This window comes from Pseudophryne corroboree, chromosome 11 (assembly GCF_028390025.1).
Source record: "Pseudophryne corroboree isolate aPseCor3 chromosome 11, aPseCor3.hap2, whole genome shotgun sequence".
Lineage (NCBI taxonomy): Eukaryota > Metazoa > Chordata > Amphibia > Anura > Myobatrachidae > Pseudophryne > Pseudophryne corroboree.
Window position 1 is genome coordinate 112,909,719 of NC_086454.1, and position 12,474 is coordinate 112,922,192.

A 12,474-nucleotide genomic window follows, 5' to 3' on the forward strand; every position below is an offset into this window, starting at 1 on the left:
CAGTAAGTCCCCCTGGCATTCTCACCAAATTCCTTGATCACTTTGCTTCCTGGCTCACTCAATTCCTCTCTTCAGACATTCCCTCCATTATCTTAAGTGATTTCAACATACCAATTAATATCCTCACCAAATCCTCTATCTCTAAACTCCTTAACCTCACATCAATACTTGGTCTCTCCCAGTGGACCTCCTCACCTTCCCATATGTGTGGACACTCACGTGATCTGGTCTCCACTCACAATTGTGATATTTCTGACTTCTCCAACTCCCCATTCTCCCTCTCTGACTATCACCTGCTCTCTTTTAAATTATCCCTCTCTGTTTCTCCATCTCAATCTCCTAAGGCTACAATCACTAAGTTTAACATTATCTCCTATTCTCTCTCTCCTGTACTGAACAAGTCACTTCTCTATGCAATGACTCCCTTACTTCTTCTCTTGACTCTGTTGGTCCAGCAACCACTATTTACCATCAGAATAACATCTCAACCATGGCATTCAAAATTCACCAGATATCAAAAAAAATATTCATGTACTGCCAAGCAACAGTGGAGGAAATCACACTCTAAAGTAGATTTCCTCCATTTAAAATGTATGCTCTAATCCTATAGTGCTGCCCTTACCATCTCTAAACAGTCATACTTCAAGAACCTGATCTTCTCCCAGTATTTGAACCCCCGGCATCTCTTTGCCACTGTAAACTTCCTTCTCTGCCCACCCCCACCTCGACTCCCTTCTTTACTCTCTGCCCTTGACTTGCCACCTACTTCACATCCAAAATTGCACCCATACACCAGGACATCACATCACAACAGACAAAACCCACCCCCTCCTTTCCCTGACCACCCCTCCCTATCCATGTCACCAACTAATGGCCCTCATCTGGTCCTCCCCCCTCCAACTCCGCACTAGATCCTATCCCCTCCTGCCGTCTCTGCTACCTCACTTCTTCTGCCTGTTCCCATCTGGCCCACCTCCTCAATCACTCCCTCTCATCAGGCACTGCCCCCTCTACCTTCAAGCATTTCCTTGTCTCTCTTATTCTTAAAAACCTATTTTTGGTACTAACACTCTCTCCAACTATCGACCCATCTCCTCCCTTTTGCCTCCAAACTCTGTGAGTGTATTGTTTATAACTGTCTTACTGCTTTTCTTTGTTCCCACTTCCTGCTTGACCCATTTCAGTCTGGCTTCCATCCTCTTCACTCCACTGAAACTGCCCACACAAAAGTCTGCAATGACCTTCATGCTGCCAAATCCAAGGGACACTACTCTCTTCTTATTCTCCTTGACCTCTATACTGTTTTTGGTAATGTGGACCATACTCTCCTAATGCAAATCCTTCATTCCATTAGTTTGTGTGATATTGCCCTCTCCTGGCTGACCTTCTACCTCTTTGACCTCTCCTCTGTCTCCTCTCATTACTTCACCTCCCCTGCACATCCCCTAACAGTTGGTGTCCCCCAAGGTTCTGTACTGGGACCTCTCCTTTTTTCTCTCTATGGATCAGTGGCGCACCCAGGGGGGGTTTCCGAGCACCCAGAAACCCCCCTCCACAAAAAAAAAAAAATATTATTATTTTTTTTTAGCTGCATGAGTATTATTAATGGCTGTCTAGAGTCCTCTGTCTTCCTGGTGGCACTTGTAAGTGCAATAAAAGTTTACTTTATTTTAATTATAGTACATATATATCCATGTGCATACATATATACACATGTATATACATACATACATATATACACACACACACACACATATGATATATATATATATACATGTGTATATATATATATATATGTGTACTGTATGTGTGTGTACATATATATATATATATATATATATATATATGTATGCATGGTTAATATGCTATGTATATGTGTATATGTATGTGTGTGTATATGTGTGTGTATATATATATATATATATATATACAGACACACTAGTTTTACGGACCCAGCATATACTGGGTCACCTCAGTCCCCACCCCCGTGATTGGCTCCGCCCAGTTCTGGAAACCCCCCCATGCAAATCCTGCGTTTGCCACTGTGGATCCTATTTAGGTGAGATCAGTCACTCTTTTGACTTCCAATACTAAAATTTATAATTCCTTCCCTGACCTCTACCCATCTCTCCTTACTCATATCTCCAACTGTCTCTCTGCTATTCTTGTTGGATGTCCCAGCACTGTCTTAAACTTAACATCTCTAAGACTGAGCTGATCATCTTTCCATCCTCCCACATAACGTCAGTTTCCACAATTTCACTATTTACTGATAGCACAGCTATCTCCTCCAGCCCACAATTGTGCGGCCTTGGATTTATCCTTGATTCCTCCCTCTCCTTCAAACCACATATTCAGTACCTCTTGCAGTACTGCTCTTTCCATTTCAATTTTTTTTTCCAGGATCAGACCCTTTCTCACACTAGATGCTACTAAAACCCTAAACCACTCACTAGTCATCTTCAGATTGGGCAACTGTCTCCTCCTTTCTGGCCGCCCTGACAAATGTCTCTCTTTACACCAATCTATCTCAGTGCTGCTGCTGACTTATCTTCTATGACCACCATCACTAAGCGTAACACTCTCTCCTATTCCCTCTCTATCTTGTCCTGAACAAGTCATTTCCCTTTGTCACAAACCTTTGCCCAGTTGAAACCGGGTGCATCAACTAGTTGTTGTTGTTATTATTATTATTATTATTACTACTACAATTATTTATATGTTATTAACTGAAGGACAACTTTTATGAGTGACTTATTTCTATGATACCGTTGTCTGAGCAGGGCACATCATATATCAAATTAAAGCTATTGGTCTGAAGATTTGCAGATTTATATTGGGGTTGTTATTGGTTGTTTCATTTCAGAATTATGTGGCAGAATGTACTCCTGCCATTTACAATGCCTCACCACTGTGACAATTGGTGAACTCTCTGTGTGCATCTGCTGGGTGACCTGGAACATGTCACCTGCTGGGTGGTCTGGAAACTGTGACAGTTATTTGCTACCACCCACGTAACAAGGATTTTTCGACTCCTAAGGGGGTGAAAAGGGGTAGAATATACTGACCAGCAAACCTTTGTCTGGTTGAAACCAAGCACATGTTGTTGTTGTTGTTGTTGTTGTTGTTGTTTTAGAAATATGGAATACACTAGACATTCCCCATGTATTTCTTCGAAAATCTGCCTAAAGTTTCCTTTAACTTTGTTTACAATTATTGTGAATATTGGGTTAAGCCACTAAAAGACGAAGGTTATTTATTTTCTGTGCTCTTTCCTAGGTTGCTATCCTTCCTGCCCAAGTGACAAGCCCTATTTAGAGGAAGTTAACATGGAGTGTGTAGCTGTATGTGGTTGCTATGATCACATGGGAAAATATTATAAACCAGGAGACAAAGTTATATCTTGTAACAATTGTGAAACTTGGTATGAAAGTTTGCATTTTCATTTTTAAAAATGTAACATGGTTTGTGAAGCTACATGACTTAAGTAATTATTTTTATTTTTCAGTGAATGCACAACAGGCGGAATTAATTGCAGTTATAATGTTAATGGTAAGTTTCAATGTAAATATAATAAGATAACATAAGATAAATACTTTATTTGTAATTGATCAAACAATAAAAATTTTGTACAGAACAATGACATTTCCTCCAAAGCAACCACATATGCATATCAGTCAGAAACAGAATAGGTATTACAACTCCCCAATTAGGTTCATCCTTACTATAACCGATGGAAAAAAACCTGTTTCTGAACCGTGAGGTTCTGGATTAAATGCAGCAGAAATGCCTTTTCGAGCAAACAGACTGTAGTATGGATGTTCACAATCCTTTAAGATGCTATTTCCTTTCCTTATACTTTACTTAATACATACCTCCTCTACTGTAGACAATTCGGTGCCAGTAATTTTCCCTGCTGTCCTGATCACCCGTTCAAACAGCCTACGATCCACTATGGTACAATTACCATACCAATCAGAAATAGAATAAGTTAAAATACTTTCAATTACACAACAATAAAAATTCAATAAATGTTTCTTAGACAGGTTAGCTGCCTTCAATTTCCTCAAAAAATACACACGCTGTTGCGCCTTCTTAACCATAGATAAAATGTTAGAACTCTAGGTCAAATCAACAGCAATAATAGTGTCCAGTAATTTAAAACATTTACCCTTTTGACCTCCAAATTAGCAATAGATAATGACATCAGGTTAGATCTATTTGTTTTTCTAAAGTCAATAATAATTTATTTTGTCTTTTTTTGATTTAGCAATAGGCTATTTATCTCTGACAAACTGACCAACCTATCCTTCTGTTCTCGGTACATACAGTAGTCTTATCTCCATCCAATATAAGCCCCACAACTGTCGTATCATCGGCAAATTTTACAATTAAATTTGATTGAGACAAAGAGGCACAATCATACGTGAAAAGTGAAAATAAAAAGGGACTCAAGACACATCCTTGTGGAGTACAGAGGTGTAGCTAGGTGCCATGGCGCCCGGAGCAAGGGTATGTTTTGGTGCCCCCCTCCCCTGTCCTGAATTGTGGGCCTATCCAACATGTGGTGGCATGTTACATTTGAAAAGAAACAATATTTAAAAATCCTAAATTGGTGACAGGGCTGATTCTAGACCTTGCGGAGCTCAGGGCAATCTGATAATCTCCCAATGCCTCAATTAAAATAATGCCCCAAATGTGACCCCTCTCTGCCACCCCCCCACACACACAGACCTGAACCTACCCTGAGGGGCAGAGAGAGAGGTGCATAACCATTCAAGATAGTACAGTCAGCAGTGTGTGGTCCAATGGAAGAAAAGTCTGTGAGTGAGCATAGATGCAAAAGTGCCATTGGAGATCTTCACTATGCAGCAAGTTGGCAGGTGGTTGCTGTGATTATGGGTCACACGCAAAATGCCCAGAACTGCACACAGCCATAGCAACCAGATATACTACTTTATGCCAATGCAAGAATATGTACGGCTTTGTGCATATGGTAGAACAGTCCACTATTTCATTAAACTCATTGGTAAACAATTATCAGCATAAGAACTGTGTTTACCAGGTCTGTAGCATTTGCAAGCACTTATGTTGGCCACAAGTAGGCTGCACATGTTGTTGTTTTTTTTTAAATTGCATACTTTTTATTGAAAGTTTTAAATGAACATCCCCTCCCCCCAAAAAAATTATATATATAAAAAAAAAAAGTATACAGATAAAACAAACAGTAACAGCAGTTATAGTAAAGCATGCAGGATGCAATCAGAAGTACGGTCAGGCAGTAGACACAGAGTACAATTACAGTACACGTCTAAGAGGACAGGATATACAATACGCCCCACAATATAGCAATAAGCAATAAGAACCCACAGGCGCCATGTGAGCTCACACATCGAGGATAAAATGATAAAATAAAAAGGACTGACCCATGAGGCATAGAAAAATACAGAAGTATTGGCACTGCAGCCTATAAATAAAACACCTGCATAAGTATACAGAAAACAGATAAAAAAAATAATTAAAATCCTAAGACATCTACCACACAAGGAAATAAAACAAAAATCCCTGTAATACAGAACAAAAACAAAAAACCCCAAAACAAACCACCTCAGAACCCCCCACCCTGTATAGCCTAACCCCAACCTAGGTATACCTGGATCCCCAAACCCCCCCACCCCCATTAAACTACGTGACCTAACTGTCTAACACCCCCCTCCCTCTCTTCCCTAATACCAGGATAAATAAAAAAATGAGTGACTGGGGCAAGTAAAAAAAAAAGAAATATGGCCGAACATTAAATAGAGTAGGTCTCCCTCATAGGAGAATTAAAAAAAATGAATATACAAATATGGAGATATGATAAGTGACCCGGAAATATAAGGAATAGTGCTGGTAGCACCCTACAGAGATACAACAGTGTACATGGATATGTAACCCTTAAATAAGCGATGGTCAAATAAAACATCTTGGAATCATCAAATGACGAAATTATAGCAATGGTAAGACATACAAAAAGCAGGATAGAACATAGTATTTGAGACAGTATCAACAATAAAATAGAACACAGCAAAGGACCCGGTAACCAGTGAGGTGTCATACAGACTTGGAAAGAAAGGAAATCAGTCCGGTGGATAAGCCCACTCTGGAATCAAGTCACTCAGCGGTACACGAACAGTAGTCAGGAAAGTAGTGGAGCCAGAAACCATCCTGCACAGCATTAGCCAGATAGATAAGAGGATAGGCCACAGTTCCACGTTAAATGTAGAATGGAGAACCATCCCTCTCCCAAACACCACAACTAACTGCAAAGTGATACAATACCGTTCTCCCCCATTATCAAGGAGGTCACACTGTGGAGCCTCAAAGAAAATTGCAATGGAGGTCCATACAGTCACCAACGATGAGACGGAGGCAGTCACCGACATCCCACGCGCCATCACCCACTGCAAATAACGGTGAATATGCGCAGGAAGAATCTGCAACTCCCCCATTTTGTTCACAATGCGTTCCTCGGAGGAACCTCCAGCATTAAGCATCGACTGTAGTGGAGCGGCAGGCATTACAGATATAAGCTCACCCAAAGGTTCCGAGAGCAGCAGCACCGGCAGGCAGGTGGACCCCACAGGAGAATCAGTCACTGCAACAGTCTCTACTGCAAACATATCAAAAACCCTTTGCTCGGATTCTGCGATAGCCTTCAGGATGATTGAGACCGAATGTCCAGAAGTATTAGCAGGATTAAACATGGCTTCAGAGGGAAGAAGCAATATATGCACAGGAGGAAGATCCACTGGTAGAAAGGAAGCAGAGCTATACACACAGGAGCTCAGCTCATCCAGAGAGTGCAGGCCAGCAGACAGATCTCTGAGGCTGTAACAAGAGCTCCGGGACTCAGCACGCAGGACTCATCCAAAAATGGCGGCAGCCGGAGGGGACGGTGACAGACAGGAGTCCCGGCAGGGGAGAGAAAATGGCGGCCGCTCGCAGGACCACGCAGCTACAGGAACAGCAACCTCAGGCAGGCTGCAGCTCCAGCACCGCTCCCAGACGCAGTCTGTCTCACGGGACCGGAGTCAACAGCCACCGGAGCACAAAGGAGTCAGCAGCCACCGGAGCACAGAGCAGCCAGCGCGACCGGAAGTGCAGGAGGCGCACGGAGCGCACAGAGTGGGTCTCGGCTTCAAGGGTCCCAGCCGAAGGCCTCACCACTCACAAGCCAGAGATCAGCGGGAAATTCGGCTCCACAGTCGTACTGCAGGCACTGGAGGGCACAGTCAGTATTCCCACAGCCGCACACTAAATATGGAAGTAATAGGCACCAGGAAACAGGATTTTAACAGGATTCGTGCAGGGAGCTACAGCAACAAGCTGCTACTCCATGCCGTGCCCTGCACATGTTGTTTTTACCTTATTATCAAACCTTAAAACAGAGGTTCCCAAACGCGGTCCTCAAGGCACAACAACGATCCAGGTTTTAAATGTATCCATGCTTGGCCACAGGTGACTTAATTAGCACCTCAATCAATTTGATTTAACCATCTGTGCTGAGCCATGGATATACCTAAATCCTTGATTGTTGGGGTGCCTTGAGGACCGCATTTGGGAACCTCTGCATTAGAGTCTATTTCCCCCAGGTATATGCAATTGCGGTCGAATTCCCGAAAATGTCGAAAAACGGGACATTTTCACCCCCCAAAAAAATTCGACAATGCAATTCAGTACTTTTCGTCAAAAAAACGGACTTTCCAAATTCGACTTTTTGAAATTCGACATTTGTCAAATTCGACATTTCTGCAATCGTACAAATGCGGCAATTCGACAAAAGTATATTCAATTGAAGTTTGTAAATTCGACAACAGTGCTTTTAGACAGTAAATTCGTCATTTTCAATCCGCCACACTTTGCTGGCGGAATCTAATAATTTTTTGTAAAAACATTGGGTTTTTTTGTGTTTTTTTTATTGGTAATAGCGTATCTATTTATATTAGAAGGGATTAGGTACTTGGTTTGTCTATTTTGGAGGCACAAGTATTATTTATATATTTTTAAAAATATTATTATTATTATTATTATTATTATTTTTTTTTTAAATGGAATGTTAAAAATCAGAAAAAAAAATTGCGTGGGGTCCCCCCTCCTAAGCATAACCAGCCTCGGGCTCTTTGAACCGGTCCTGGTTCTAAAAATCCGGGGGAAAAACTGACAGGGGATCCGCCGTATTTTTAAAACCAGCACCGGGCTCTGCGCCCGGTGCTGGTGCAAAACATACGGGGGACAAAAAGCGTAGGGGTCCCCCGTATTTTTTACACCAGCATCTGGCTCCACTAGCTGGACAGATAATGCCATAGCCGGGGGTCACTTTTATACAGCGCCCTGCGGCCGTGGCACTAAATATCCAACTAGTCACCCCTGGCCGGGGTACCCTGGGGGATTGGAGACCCCTTCAATCAAGGGGTCCCCCCCAGCCACCCAAGGGCCAGGGGTGAAGCCCGAGGCTGTCCCCCCATCCAAGGGCTGCGGATGGGGGGCTGATAGCCTTGAGAAAATTGAAAGAATATTGTTTTTTCCAGTAGTACTACAAGTCCCAGCAAGCCTCCCCCGCAAGCTGGTACTTGGAGAACCACAAGTACCAGCATGCGGGAGAAAAACGGGTCCGCTGGTACCTGTAGTTCTACTGGGAAAAAAATACCAAAATAAAAACAGGACACGCACACCGTGAGAGTAAAACTTTATTTCACACATGTCGACATACACATACTTACCTATGTTCACACGCCGACCTCTGTCCACTTGTCCAAGTAGAATCCACGGTGTGCCTGAAAATAAAATTATACTCACCTGATCCAGTGTCCTGTGGTCTTTTATTATAATCCACGTACTTGGTCAAAAAAAAAAAAAATGAACACCCGGACCAGGCGGACTGATAGGGGTCCCATGTTTACACATGGGACCCCTTTCCCTGAATGCAGAGACCCCCCCGTGACTCCTGTCACAGAAAAGTCTCTTCAGCCAATCAGGAAGCGCCACTTCGTGGCACTCTCCTGATTGACTGTATGGGCGTCTGCTGGCAGACAGCGCATCGCACAGCTCCCTCCATTAGTTTCAATGGTGGGAACTTTGCGGTCAGCGGTGGGGTTACCCGCGGTCAGCCGCTGACCGCGGGTGACCTCACCGCTGACCGCAAAGTTCCCACCATTGAATATAATGGTAAGGCTTTGCGATGCGCTGTCTGACAGCTCAGACGCGCATAGCCAATCAGCAGAGTGCCACGACGTTGCGCTCGCTGATTGGCTGAAGGGACCCTCTGTGACAGGAGTCACGTGGGGTCCCGGCATTCGTGGAAAGGGGTCCCATGTGTAAACATAGGACCCCTTTCAGTCCGTTTGGTCCGGGTGTTCGTTTATTTTTTTTGCCAAGTACGTGGATTATAATAAAAGACCACAGGACACTGGATCAGGTGAGTATAATTTTATTTTCAGGTACCCCGGATTCTTCAGTGACGAGGGGGGCGTGGCAGTCGGCGGGTCAACATAGGTAAGTATGTATGTGTCGGCATGTATGAAATAAACTTTTACTTTCAAGGTGTGTGTCTCCTGTTTTTATTTGGGTATTTTTTTCCAGTAGAATTACAGGTACCAGCGGGCCCGTTTTTTCCACCCGCATGCTGGTACTTGTGGTTCTCCAAGTACCAGCTTGCGGGGGAGGCTTGCTGGGACTTGTAGTTCTTCTGGAAAAAACAATATTCTATCATTTTACTCAAGGCTATCAGCCCCCCATCCACAGCCCTTGGATGGGGGGGACAGCCTCGGGCTTCACCCCTGGCCCTTGGGTGGCTGGGTGTGGGACCCCTTGATTGAAGGGGTCCCCACTCCCCCAGGGTACCCCGGCCAGAGGTGACTAGTCGGATATTTAATGCCACGGCCGCAGGGCGCTGTATAAAAGTGCCCGAGGCTGGTCATGCTTATGAGGGGGGACCCCACGCAATTTTTTTTTGTGTTTTTTACAGTTTTCCCGTTTTTTTTTTTACATTTTTACAAGTCTAATCAAAATCCGTCAAATCGGCCATTTTTCGACAGCGGGACTGTCGAATCCGTTTTTTATTGAATATGTTGAATTCCGGTACCCACTTGCCGGAATTCGACGGTCAAATTGTGTCGAATTAAAAAACGGGCGAAAAATTGCCTCTCTCTCATTGGAGTTGTCAAATTAAACAGATCTGACATTTTTGTGTATTAGTGGCTGGAATATGTGTGTGTCTGTTAGTGTAATCAGAGAAAGATACTGGTCAACTGCCTACAAAATTTTTAAAAATGCTCAATACTGATACTATTGATATCAGTGATTAATGCTTGGGCATATTTATCATTTTCTTTCTGCAAATGTCAATAATGGGCCAACTTTCCAATTTTGAGTAAAATCTTTATACAAGAATAACACATTTTGTCATACTAAGTACAATGTTTTGTGTGTGTGTATGTGTATGGCTATATATTTTCACCTTAACATCTTTCCCCTTTGCAGACTGTTACTGCGAATACAATGGCGTAATATATGCATACAATCAAACAATCTACACAAGCTATGTCGGGAATGGACACTGCTTAATTGCTGTGTGTGGAATCAATGGTACAATTTCCATCACTAACTACACTTGTATATCGTTGACGACACCCAGTACAACTCAAAGTGTAACAACAGAATCATCTACAAGTAGCACAGTCTCTTCTACAGCTCCGACTACAACTACATGTGTCTGTTACTTCCAAGGACGCCCATATAAACCTGGTATGTGACATTGGTGTTAATTAGAAAGTCTTTGCACAGTTTTACATATACATTTTTTTCTGCTGGTTATATGGCTGAATTTCTAATTGAGAACACATAGGCTTTAGATATTGAGAAAACAGGGTGAACCTCCACCTCATTAATTGCAGATAGCCTTCTTGTGTTTCCACAAGCCCAAAAATATGTGGTTTTGAAATCCCTTGACCTTTACAATATTTACTAATTTACTTACCCTGTTAAAAAGAGATATTGTAAACTCATAAAGTACCTTTACGAACAATTGGCTAAAATGTTTCTCCAGAATTGTTTATATGTTTTGATAATGTCCTTTCCACTACTTAAAAATATAATTGTCTCTAGGGGATGAAGTCAGAAGGTTAACAGTGCCAACACTCACAATGGCAACACCACAATGTTGACATTGGCAAAATGTTGACAGGCAATTTGTCGACAGCCTCAGAATGTTGACAGGTGAAGTGCTCACATTGTCAGAATGTCGACATTAGGATTAAACTGTAGGCGGGAGGGTTAGGCTATGGAGGCAGGTGTTGGTTATTCGGGAGGGTGGCAAGTTAGAGTTGGGGAATAAAGTGCGGATTACAGTTATGGCAAGGGAAGAAATAATACTCATCCTAGCACCATAGGATTGGAGGTCTGACCCGAAAGTCTCAGTCACATTACTGCTGGTACCCAGAAGATGCCACTGCAGCCATTGGGAGCAGGTCAGTCACAGCTGGGCCACCAAGGATGATACTGTATGTTGATATGTTGACATTATGACAGTTGACATATCGTACCCAACCCTTGTCTTTAGATTGTCATTTTCTTATAGTCACCTGTAACATCTGCCCATAATGCCCATTTGCCAAGCATGGTGTATTGTAGAGTATGTAGGGATGAGGACACAGCTATGAAAGAAAACCGTAGATAGAAAGGTTTTCATCCTTTTTGTTCTTTTGAGTCCAAATCAGCCATTGTGTGAACGTCTATATATTAGTAAGCATGAAGAGCACAGGGTTATAATGTATATGGTAATATACCAAGTTGCTCACACAGAGTGCGTCACAGTCAAGATCTCCACGTAAAACATAGGAGACTCCTCAGCTGACATGTCAATGATTAGAGCAAGTGAACTCCAACAATGTGGATCCGGTTTCCTAATTTAGATTGGAAGTCACATATTCCTTTACCATGCTAGGTCATACCCACTGGATAAGCAATGGTGTTTTTACACTAGCAAGTGGAACTCATTTGTAATGTAGACAAGGAACAGTATGGTAGCCTTATCTGGATTAATAGATACTGTAGTATGTATGACTAAAGTATAGTAAGGTCAGACAGTCCTTCATTAGGATTACTGTGTGCTGGGAAACAGACTCGTCCTTACTGGTCAAGACATACTAAAGCTAGGTACACACTGTACAATTATTTGACAGATAATCTGCCAGATCTAGCTGGGTGGAAAGAAAATCTGGTAATGGATGAGAACAAATTACAATCTATCATTTGTTCCCAAACACTGCAAAACTGGCAAACACAGTTGTTCATCCAAGTTGGTTAAATTTGTGTTTAACCAATTTTTATGAACAACAGGTTTTGTTCGTTTTCCAGTGTTTGGGAACAAATGATAGATTGTAATTTGCTCTCAGCCATTACCAGATTTTTCATTCCAACCAGCTAGATCTGGCA

The 12,474-nt window shown here is 42.5% G+C and overlaps 1 protein-coding gene across 1 annotated transcript in view; it reads left to right on the forward strand.

Annotated features, from left to right (window-relative positions):
* Positions 1 to 3,140: 3,140 nt before the first annotated feature.
* Positions 3,141 to 12,474, forward strand: part of LOC134968663 (mucin-2-like) — a 34,154-nt gene continuing 24,820 nt past the window's right edge. Inside the window, exons 1-4 of the mRNA XM_063944185.1 lie at positions 3,141 to 3,165; positions 3,280 to 3,424; positions 3,509 to 3,552; positions 10,522 to 10,785. Coding sequence (XP_063800255.1) covers positions 3,141 to 3,165; positions 3,280 to 3,424; positions 3,509 to 3,552; positions 10,522 to 10,785 — 478 coding nt within the window. The remainder of the gene's footprint in view (positions 3,166 to 3,279; positions 3,425 to 3,508; positions 3,553 to 10,521; positions 10,786 to 12,474) is intronic.